The 12,917-nt window shown below is 20.4% G+C and overlaps 2 protein-coding genes across 2 annotated transcripts in view; one reads left to right on the forward strand and one right to left on the reverse strand.

Moving 5' to 3' along the window:
• PRSY57_1321200 (hypothetical protein) overlaps positions 1-7,075 on the forward strand; it is a gene marked incomplete at both ends in the record, with an annotated part of 12,886 nt that extends 5,811 nt beyond the window's left edge. Inside the window, 7 exons of the mRNA XM_020115156.1 lie at positions 16-204; positions 368-468; positions 592-633; positions 1,519-1,608; positions 1,858-2,171; positions 2,508-6,804; positions 7,059-7,075. Coding sequence (XP_019970079.1) covers positions 16-204; positions 368-468; positions 592-633; positions 1,519-1,608; positions 1,858-2,171; positions 2,508-6,804; positions 7,059-7,075 — 5,050 coding nt within the window. Of the gene's footprint in view, positions 205-367; positions 469-591; positions 634-1,518; positions 1,609-1,857; positions 2,172-2,507; positions 6,805-7,058 lie in introns of the transcript that reaches the window.
• A 450-nt stretch (positions 7,076-7,525) lies between these two features.
• PRSY57_1321300 (translation initiation factor EIF-2B subunit- like protein) lies at positions 7,526-12,606 on the reverse strand (the record flags this gene model as incomplete). The annotated part of the gene is made up of 4 exons (XM_012909149.2): positions 7,526-7,984; positions 8,169-11,999; positions 12,150-12,244; positions 12,453-12,606. The coding sequence occupies 4 exons, from the start codon at positions 12,604-12,606 to the stop codon at positions 7,526-7,528; spliced, it is 4,539 nt and encodes a 1,512-aa protein (XP_012764603.2).
• Between the last annotated feature and the right edge of the window lie 311 nt (positions 12,607-12,917).

A 12,917-nucleotide genomic window follows, 5' to 3' on the forward strand; every position in this document is an offset into this window, starting at 1 on the left:
TTTTTTTTTTGTTAGGAGGCTAAATGATTCTCTAGATATTATATTAAAATTAATAATTTTATATAAAGAGAAATGTATTAATATTGAAAAGGATATAATGAAAATACTTCAAGTATTTACTGTTCATAGCAAGAACAAAACTGTAACAATTTATTGTCTAAAAATTTTCGCAAACATTCAATCCTTTTACCCAAACTTTTACAAGTACTGCATTTAATTTCACATTAATATTTATCAAAGATTAATATGTACATGTGTTATGTTTATGTATTCTTTTATTATATATACATAAATAGATATATATATATATATATATATATATATATGTATTTATATATGTGCATATATTTATATTGTATCCTTATAGATGTATAGAAAATGATGAAATATCATTTTACTTAAAAAGCAAAGTTGATGAATTTATTGAAAAATGTCCGGATTTTAATGTTACCCTTCAGGATACAGAAAGTGAGTATTCAAAAGGAAAGGCAAAAAAAGAAAGTACTATAAAATAAAGTAAAACCTTATATAATATATATATATATATATATATATATACATGGCATATATCATTTTCCTTATTTTTTTTAGATGATGAAAATAATAGTTCCCGCAATAGCGATAATACAGAAGGTAATTAATAAAAAAATATAATATCATAAATAACTATTATATTATATATATATATATATATATATATATATATGTTTATTTATTCATGTTTATATAAAATTACATATGTATATTAGTTTTAATATCATTATGCAATATTAAATGTAAAATATAAAAGATATAAAATAATATAGTAGTTATTAAAATATATATATATAAGAATACAAATAGCAGTAGGAAGTAATTAATTTCGTATTAGTATTTATGTAGGCAAATCTGTTATTTAAAATTGTTTTTAAATGTAATTATATACATTTTCAATATGTGTAATATATATATATATATATATATATATATATATTTTTTTTTTTTTTTATTTTTTATTCATAAGAATCTTAAAATGATTTTTTATATACATTTGATTTTTTTCCATATTTCATTGTCTTTATATTTTTGTATAACAATATGACATTATATTTAATGGTTTAATTTTTTTTTTTTAATTTTTTTATTTTATTATAATTTTTTTTTCCCCTGTACTACTACTGCTATTTGTATAATCTCATATATAATTTATATATATTAACTTGATTTTATATATTATACATATATATTATATATATGTTTTTTTTTTTTTTTTTTTTTTTTTTTTTTTTTTTTTTTTTTTTTTTTTTTTTTTTTTTTTTTTTTTTTTTTTTTTTTTTTTTTTTTTTTTTTTTTTTTTTTTTTTTTTTTTTTTTTTTTTTTTTTTTTTTTTTTTTTTTTTATTGTGATATTTTTTTATATGGCATGTTTATTATATTTATAAAATTTCCTTGTCTTTATTATTTATTTTATATATTTAATTTATATTTTTATTTTTCTCTTGTCCTCTTGTATCCAATAATATATATAAACATTTTGTAGGTAATTCAAAGGATGTAGAAATCAACGAATTTGTTAATTATATTAAGAACAATGCAAACCAAAGAATGTCAATAAAAAAGGATGTGGAAGGTATGTTCTGTAAATAATAATATATATATATATATGTATGTATGTATATATGTATGAATATATGTATGTATGTATGCATGTATGTATGTATATATGTATGTATGTATATATGTATGTATGTATATATGTATGTATGTATGTATGCATGTATGTATATATGTATGTATATTTTATTTTTTTTTTTTCCTTTTTATTTCTTTTATTTTAATTCATTATATCGTTATATCCTTTTTTTATTTATTATTTTAGACCAAGTAAATGGGTTTAATAAGGATGTGGAAGAAATATTAGAAATAAAAAAAAAAATTGAGGAATTTGAAATTAATAAAACAAATGATGATTATATAAATAATCAAATATCTTATACAAGCATATCAAATGATTTGAATTTTGTTATGGACGGAAATAATTATTCTAAAACTAAAGAAATCAATAACATAATGGAATCAAACTTAAATGAAAAAATAAAAGGATTAAATAATTATAAGAATTCAATTATTTATTTTAGATTTGTTTACTTAACCTCTTTGTTGTATTCCAATGATATAGAGACTATATCTAAGGTAAAACAAAAATATATGCACTTAAAAATGATTACATTTGTTATATATATATATATATATATATATATATGTGTGTGTGTGTGCGTGTGCTTTCTTCCTTTTTATATACTTGTATGTATGTTGAATGTATTTATAACCTCTTAATTTATTCATATTACCTGAACATGCGTATATTTTTACCTGAACATGTGTATATTTTTGCCTGAACATGCGTATATTTTTACCTGAACATGTGTATATTTTTGCCTGAACATGTGTATATTTTTACCTGAACATATAAAATAAAAATGTTTGACTGCACACACATATAATTTTTTTTAAAAATTTTCCCTTTAGGTGTGCAATCTTATTGTTGATAACACTATATATGTAGGTAAGAAGAGTAACAGGGGTAATTTCCTTCTAAAGGAGAACGGCAATTATATATTTAAAAATTTGAATTTGTTTATTATTTTGTTGAAGGGAGCAAACTATGCGTTGAGATATTTATTTCGTGAGAATTTTGAGAGTGATTTGAATTCGACTTCAGTACATTTGAATGCTATATTGAGTACTCTTTTATTATTGGATATATTGATGAAAAAGAAGAGTTGTGTTGAGAAGCTTTCCTTTGATCATTTTTCGTTTTTTTTTATTAATGCAATAGTATGTTTGAGTATATATACAAAAGTAATTCATAAGCATAAGCATATATATCGTATAAAGGATGGAGAAATAGCTCGAAACTTGATAACGCGTATATTAAATAATTTATTGGGAAGAGAATTTTTAAGTAACCATACGAAATTATTAGAGTATGTGTGTAACGTAGGTTTTAATTTAGGATTTGATATAATTAATAATAATAATATATTATTGGATGAAATGGAATATGCGAATGAATTTTATATATCTATTAATACATATGTAAGAATATTGAATAAGATATATAAGAAGATAATAAATAGAATATTTGAAGAAAATACGACGGATAGTCGTTTTGTATATAAAATATTGAATATATTATTTATGAACTTGAATAAGTATGATATGTATTTATGTAAAATGGACACTGATAAAAATAGAAAGAGGAAAATGGATAGTAGTGAACATGATGAGAATAGGAGTGATGGAAGGTTGGGCATAATAAATGGTATGATTGGTTCTAATCATAATATTAATAATAATAATGGTGGTAGTAGCAATAATAATAAAAAAATATGTAACGAAAAAAACAATAATGGTAATCATAGTAATAATAATAATAATAATGATTGTAGTAATAATAACAAAGATAACACCATTAACCTTAAAAATAGTAATAACTTTAATAACAAATTTAATCATTTCAATCAAAAGAATACTAATAATAATATAAAAAGTGTTAGTATTAATCACAAAAAAAATAAAAATAGTAGTAGTCAAACAAATTTTTCTTTTAATCAAAACAATAATCCTGTTGAGCAGTACAATAGTTTTAATAATACTAATCGTAACAGTAATAGTTGTTATGGGTATAATGAAAATGAAGTAGTATGTAATAAATCGGATTACTATATTTTTGATTGTCATGGTACGTATTGGGAAAATATAAATATTGAAGAGAATAAGGCAGATGTTTTTGTAAAGAATAATTATGAAGAAATAGAAGTAGGTATGGAAAGGAAAAATGTGATACGTGAATATAGTAAAGAAGAGATGGATAAAATTAATATGAACAAAATGGATTTTATGAATACGTTTTTATTTTTTATTCAATTATTATTTTATGGTATAAAAAAAAACAATCCATTAATATTATTAGCATATATAAATCATGAATTAATAAGTAAATATCATGATAATTTAAAATATTATTTTAAAAAGATGGAAATATTATTAAATAAAGATTTAAGAGAAGATGTACCTAATATTAATTTTTTTAGATATTCTGAAATATATACATTACCATTTTCATTTGATAAATTTATAAATGAATATAATTATTTAAAAGAAAAAGAATCATCTACGTTTCAATCATATAATAGTGTATTAGAAATACGTCAGCATTTTGATTCAGAGGTTATATATAATAATTTCGATTTGTCTATTGATGATGTTATACAAAAAAAGAAAAACTTTTTAGACTCATTAAAAATGATTAATATAAATGAAATAACATTTAATGATAATAAATATGAGCATTTAAAAGAAACCATTTTACAATATATTAACGAATTAGAAAATAAACAATTATTTTGTGATATAAAAAATGCGCAATATCTTTCGAATTATAACTTTATAAGTTCTATGTATACAAACAATGCAAAGTTGGGCGAAGAAATGGATAATACAAATAATGACAAGCAAAAAGTTTATACTAATACTAATATTAATACTAATACTAATACTAATATTAATACTAATACTAATATTAATACTAATACTAATATTAATACTAATACTAATATTAATACTAATATTAATACTAATACCAATAATGATAATATGAATAATACGAATAATATTAATCTAGATAGACCACAAGAACAAATACCATTAAATGCACACATTTCCCCTATATATTATGAAGACAAAAATAATATACAATTCATAAATAAAAAAAAAGCAAACACGAATAATATACAGAATAACGAATCTGTAGTGAACAATAATTTTTCAGAGGATCGTGTTGTAGATCAAAATAAAATGAAGATCAATGAGAAGGATTATGTGACACATAAAAATGTGGACGAAAAAGTACGGGAGGAAAATTTCGTGCATGAAGAATTAAAGGAGCCCATAATTAATGATAAACAAACGTTTGAATACTTTTGTGACACTGCTTATGATAAATTCTCCAAGGAGAAAACACAAGAATTAAGGAATATTATTATGACCAATGATAAAAAAGAAGAATTAGAAAATAAAAGCGAAATGTGTAAAAATATTACAACAAATGATGCTACACATATAAGCCATAGTATATATCTACGTAACTGCACTATGGAAAATATAGACATGAATAAAATGAACGATGAACATCTTTCAATAGGTAATATTACAAAATCCAGTATACCAGTGAAAGAGAACATATATATGGATAAAAATAATTATACTAGAGAAGAGGATGCACAAAATATAGAAAAGAATATTCATTATAGAAAAACAAACGAATTCATTAAGAATGATAAGAAAAATGATAATCTTATTGAGCACGAAAAAAATAACTCCAACTTGAGATATCGAAAAGATGGTGCATTGGATAATTTTAATAATGTTTTTTCATCATATAATAATAATAATGATGGTGATGGTGGTGGTGGTGTATCTAATCATAGGAATACTTTTGTGAATAAAAATACCAATGTACACCTTGATGAACAGACATGTAAAGGAATAGAAAATAAAGCATATAATAATGAGGAACAAAAAGGTTTTAAGGATGATAATTTATATAAAGACTTATTTGAAAAAGAAGAAGAAAAAAATAAAGGAGATATACATATTCACAATAAAATAAAAGAGAATGAAGAAAAATATACACCATCTTATAATTACAGTAAAGTGGATGATAAAATAATAAATGTTGATCAGGACATTAAAAAGGAAACAAATATAAATATGTGTATCTTATTAAATGATAATGATTATATTAGAAAAGAAAAAAAGAGTACACAAAATTTTGTACAAAATAATAGTAAAGATGAAATTATGGAAAAAGATAAAGATATGGATCTTTTAAAAAAAAAAAATAATATTAATATTAATAATAATATTAATAATAATAATAATAATAGTAGTAATAATAGTAATAATTCATCTTATAATAATTGTAATGAAAAGAAAAAAAGTAACGAATCAGCCAGTTCTGTTCTTAGTAAGGAAATTACACTCAGTGATAAAAATGGGAATATTATAAAAAATACTCATCAAACTTTTTTAAGAAGTAATAAAAGTAATGTACAAAATTTAATAAAAAAGTATGATAATCGTAGAGAGTCTCCCAACGTTTCTCACAAAACGGCGAATAGTATAAAACCAAAAAGGCACTTAGAAAATACAAAAATTATTAATAAAGCTAACGATACATTTTTACAAGTTCAGGATCAGAGAAATATAAGTAATACTAGCAACAGAAGTAATAATAATCATATTAACAACAGAAGTAATAATAATCATATTAACAACAGAAGTAATAATAATCATATTAACAACAAAAGTAATAATAATCATATTAACAATTGTCATTATAGTGATAGTAACGATGCCTTTAAAACGATATTAAAGAATGCTTCTAATAATTCTTATCATAATATAAACACTGACAAGGAAAATATAAAAATCATGGGAGATGAAAAAAGTACAAGCCAAATGTTAGTTACAAAATCGAATATAGGAAGTGCTAATCTCGTATCGAATGTTTCACCTGAACCACTATCTGCTAATATAACAAAAAATAATAATACATATCTTCTTAATAAAAATAATGACACATATATAGAAAAAAGTAAACACATGTATGAACATAAAAATACCAATATAGTTTCTAGAAATAATAACCCTTCAGATAATTACATGCAGAATAAAGAAAATGATAACAAAAGTAATGCAACATCTAACTATTCAACCAAAAGAAAAAATTGTATTGGTATTTCAAATCCATTAAAAAAAAGTATATAAAAATTTATATTATTCATGTTTTATCTTATAGTAATAGATCATATATATGACAATAATATTATATGAATATATATATGTGTATATGTGAATATGTATGTATGGAATTATGTATGTTTTATTATTTAGAAAAGTATGAACTATTTATTCGTATATTCCTATATGCACTTATCCCAATATATTATATATATATTATATATATATATATATATATATATATATATGTTCATTTTTCTTTTTTCTGTATAGAAAATACGAATAAGTAAAGAATGAGGATTGTGTTGACAGGTGACCCTTCCAGAGAAATAGAAAAAGCAGAAGAAACTAAAGAAAACGGAAAAGTAAGGAATGAAGGAATAATAAAAATGGTTTATATATTTAATGAAGACATATATATTTAAATTACCATAAGTATTTGGTACATTTTAAATGAAGATACATATATATATATATATATATATATATATATATATATATTGTTCTAAATATATATGTATTTTATATATATGTTATATATATTTTTTTTTTATTTATTATACATAATAAATATACTTGGTTTTTTTTTTTTTTTTTTCCTTTTTTCTTTTTTTAAATTTTAAAAAAACCTTAAGCTAAATAAAATATATAATATAAATAGCTGTTTTTAGAATATCTCTTCAGTTTTAATAAAAAAGTAAAAAAAAAAAAATTATAAATTTATACATATTCATAATTTTTTAGAATTTATAAAAATAATCATTAAAAGGTAATAAGGTTTGTTTTGACAAAACATCTTCAAGCCATGAATCATTTAATATGGGTGTATTCAAATTAAATGATGGAAAGGATATTTTGGATTTAAAAATTTGTATGGATAAATAATTATTTCTTTGTATTATATTTATATTGTCAGTATTTATAAATGTAAAATATGTAAGGTGTCCATTTTCAATTAAAAATATAATATTCATGAAAATATTTTTATCCATATATTTTATATCGTTTATATCTAAATCATGCATATGTAAAATATCATTAATATCATCTTCTATAATTTGTCCTTCGAAATTTTCTGTACACAATCGAACATTTATACCTTGTTCTTTCAAACTTGAAATTCTATGTTCTGAATATCTACTTTCAACTGTATCTTGTATTATGTAAAGGTAGTACCCCCACAGGACGTGGCTTTTAAGCTACATAAGGAAAAAGAAAAAATAAAATATAATACACACATTAATGTAATATATATATATATATATATATCAATATATTATATAAAACAACACATTATATACGTGTCAATCTATCCATTTGTATATATATATATATATATATTTTTTTTTTTTTTTTTGTTTGCTATATTTCATTATGAATCACCTGGAGAGGGTAAGGTAAGGTATACACATCATTTATTTTTTTTATGGCATGGGGGATTTCTTTATCGTTCAAAAATATAGAGCCATATACATAAACTTGATAAATCCAATAGAATGTAAATAATTTGGTTTGAATATCAAAATTTTTAGACGGATATTTCTGATGTAAAATATCTTTTAAATTATATAAATTGTTTATATCAATTTGTAGAATACCATTCGAAATATCATTATTTAACACTAATCCAATAATAAAAATTTTAATATATTCATATTTTCTTATTTCAATTTCACTTAATGTAATTGCATCATTTATATTATTTCTATATTTAAAAATATATTTTATTTTATTAGATGTATTATGTTTTTCTTTATTTTTTAAAACATATAAAATAAGTTCACGTATCTCCTTTTCTTCTTCACTATAGGCGTTCGAATTGTTGTTATTTATAAAAACGAAGATACATATTATTATATCTTCATATTCGTTTTTTGCAACAAATGATTCGTTTACAATGATATGATTTTCTACAACATGTAAATTATTATTTTGTACATGTAAGTTATTATTTTGTACATGTACATTATTATTTTGTACATGTAAATTATTATTTTGTACATGTAAATTATTATTTTGTACATGTAAATTATTATTTTGTACATGTAAATTATTATTTTGTACATGTAAATTATTATTTTGTTCATGTAAATCATTATTTTGTTCATGTAAATTATTATTTTGTTCATGTACATTATTATTTTGTTCGTGTAAATCATTATTTTGTACATGTACATTATTATTTTGTTCGTGTAAATTGTTATTTTTTTCTTCAGTATTATTGTTCTGAAGTGTATGAATTGGTGTTCGTAAATTATTAAGAGTATAATTATTATGTTCTTTGTAATTCTTTTCATCATTATTATTATTTGGATTACTTTCATTACTATTGATAATGCTACTATTAGATACGTGGTTATTTTTATTTATGTCATCAACATTATTATTTACAACAGTTTTATTTGTGTCATTCAATAATGGAATATTAGACGTTTCTCCTTGTGAATTTACATCCTTGTTATATCGTACATCTATTTGTTGAGCAGGTATATTATCAGGAGAACCTTTTTTATAGTTCAAAATATTATTTAATGAGTTTTTAAAAAAGTTATTACATAACTTATCAACTGTATGTTCTTGTTCGATTGATTTTCTTTTATTTTTTTTTAATTTTTTTTCGTTTTTTTTTTTTAAAATTCGTGTTATAAACATATGAAAATAAGAAGGTTTAAATAAAGGGATATTTTTTATGTTATCCTTTTTATTTGGTTTCATATAATTATTTAGATAATATATAAATATAAGAGATATGAAAGTATCAAAAAAAATGGAATTAAATATAATATTATTACAATTTGAATTCTTTTCATAAAAATCTAAAAGAAATAAAAGTCGATTTTCTTTTAATAATATTTTTGTAAAATTATCATTATGATCATTTACATCTTTTATAAGAATTGGAAGTTCTTTATCATCAATAATTCGACAATTATTTTTTAAATTGGATGTTACCATCTTATGTAAATTATTTGAATCGTAAATAATATAATTTGATGGAAACGAATTAAACGGATGACGCACCACATTTGTATTATTATTATTATTATTACTACTACTAGTAGTTGTTGTTGTAGTAAACATATTATTGTTAATATGTTTATCACTTGCTTTATCATTTATACTTTTTAACCCTTCCGTTTTATAAATACCTTTTTTTTCAAGGTAATTATCTCTATCAGCATTTTCATCATATAAAAGCAACATCATATCCTTCTTATCACTTGATATATTGTTCTCATGATAAGTTAATTGAAAAACGTTTTCATGAACATGATCTTGAGTAAATGCTTCTAAGTCTTTATATAATTTCCCATTAAGTATAGTGTATTTATATACAGGTATCATATTGTGTAAAAATTTATGTATATATGAAAAATTTGATTTAATATTACCTTCAAATTTTTTAAAATTTTCATAAAATTTATTTTCTGTAATATTAAGAAAATGCAAACATTTATTTTTTCTTTCATCATATTCTATAGTTATATAAAAATTTTTGATAATGTCATATATGCTCATTAAATGTAAAGCTTTTATGAAAAGAAAGAAATTATAAGGTAACATATTTCCTTGTATTATTATACTTTTATAATCAAAATTTTTATTTATATCTTTATGAATATTATCATCAAAATTTATATTATTTTTATGCATTTTAGAAAAGAAAAATACGAAATTACTTATTATATAATATATTTTTATATGTTCTTTTTTTTTATTGATATATTTTACAATACATCTATAAAATTTTTTTATATCACTATTAATTATTTCTAGTACATTTACTTCATAATTATAATTATTTGGTAAATTCATTTTCTTCATAAAATCATTCTTCATTTCATTATAAATATATTCATCTGAATCTATTTTTTTATTTAACATAGTAAATATTTTAGCATTCATATTAATATTTTCATTTATATTATTCTTATCATATTCATTCTTTATGTTTAAATAATTACAAATATCTTCATTTTGATAAATAGACATTCCTACATATTCTTCTTCTTCTTCTCTTTCGACAATACATAAATTATTACATTCAGTTTTTATGTCTTCTTCATTTCCCTTTTTTTTATTATTTTTCTTTCTTCTCTTTAATTGTGTTCCATAATCATAATTATTTGTGTGCTTATGTAATTGTTTAATACTTTCAGGTTCTTCACACATATCTATATTATTATCATTATTTTTTAATTTATTATTATTTTCATTATTATCTTCCTCTACTTCATTCCTCTTTTTTTTTTTTTTTTTTTTATTTAAAATATTGGTATTCATATTTTTCTCACTATCATAACTTGTGCTAGTATCTACGTCAGAATCTTCATCATCAGTAATATCATTACAACTATTAATGGTATCCACAATACATTCTCCTAATTTTGAATTATTATTATTATTATTATTATTATTATTATCTTGCATTTGATTATTATCATTTACTTGTTTCTTATTTTCTTTTATATATCCATCACAATTATCATCATCTCCTTTTTCCAAACCATTCATACTGTTCCTTGTAGATGTTTCTTTTTTTTCCTTTTTTCTTTTTTTTTTCTTTTTTTTGTCTACTCTTTTTTCATTTTCCTCGTCTTTCTTATTTTTAAGTACTGTATTTTCTTTTATATCATTGTTAGTATTAGTGTTAGTGTTCGTGTTAGTGTTCGTGTTAGTGTTCGTGTTAATTTTTTTTTTTTTTTTATTGGCTAGCGAAATTTCTCCTTTGGTTAAAGGCATAAAAGAGGAATTTTTCAATTTTTCAAAGTGTTCTTTTTTTTTTTTATATAATTCATTATTTTTAATTTCCTCATGAAATAAATCTACATATTTTATATTATGTTCTTTTAATAAGTTTATAAATGTATCAGTATATTTTGTTAGTTTTATATAATGAGGTGTAAAAATACCACAAAACTCATTGGTCATTATAACAGCTTGATTCTTATTCTTTTTTGAATCATGTAATTGTATTATACAATCATTTAAACTTTTAAAAAGTTCATAGTCACTATTATGTGTTATATCTCTTTTATAGGAATTTTTTGTTGAACTGTCTAAAAATTGTCCATCTTTCTCGTTAAAACACATAAAGTAATACATACACTCCTTAAATAAGGAAACGATCTTTCTTATTAACGTTTCATCATCTTTATTTAAATTTTTCTCTTCCTCTTTTTCAATTTCTAAAATATACTTTTCAACATCTATCTACAAAAATTAAAATAAAAGGAAATAAATAAATAAATAAATACATACATACATATATATATATATATATATATATATATATATATATATATAATATGATAATAATATTATATTTTCTCATATTTATTTCTATCATATTCATATATTTACTTCGGTGTAATCGCTTTTTATCTTCTCGATGTTATTTAATTTATACCCCTGAGATAATATGCTCGAGTTCAAAAACTCCAAATCTTTATTATTCACTACAACAAGAAAGCAAAAATGAAATAAATAAATAAATAAATAAATAAAGATATATATATTATATACCTTGTCATATTATATTATGTTTTATATTTTGTTTTATATTTTGTTTTATATTATGTTTTATATTTCATTTTTTTATTTTTTGGGTGCGGGATGAACACAATATGGGAAAGGCACAAAAACGCGCATTTCTATAAATCTTACAATTATTAATCCTTGAAGAAATATCCGGATATATAAAAGAATGTGGATTCCTCAAACTATATTTCAAATATTTATTCCACTCACTATTTGAATCATACTTAATTTTTATTTTGTTAATTAATAATGTTTGCGTAATATCATCATAATTCACCATGCTTTACCTTTCACATATATATATATGTATATAATAATACATATATACTTTCAAAAAATCAAAAATTATAAATTAAAAATAATAAATACAATATATATATATATATATATATATAATAATAATAATAATATGAATGCGAAGGGTAAAAAAATATACAAAAAAAAAAAAAAAAAAAGAAAGCAAGAAAGGAAGGAAGGAAGAAAAAAAAATAAATCACCCTTTTAATTAATTAGTTATAATATATATATATATATATATATATTAATTTATTTATTTATATTTATCCTTTTTGATTTTTTTTTTTTTTAAAT

Source organism: Plasmodium reichenowi, chromosome 13 (assembly GCF_001601855.1).
Source record: "Plasmodium reichenowi strain SY57 chromosome 13, whole genome shotgun sequence".
Taxonomy (NCBI): Eukaryota; Apicomplexa; class Aconoidasida; order Haemosporida; family Plasmodiidae; genus Plasmodium; species Plasmodium reichenowi.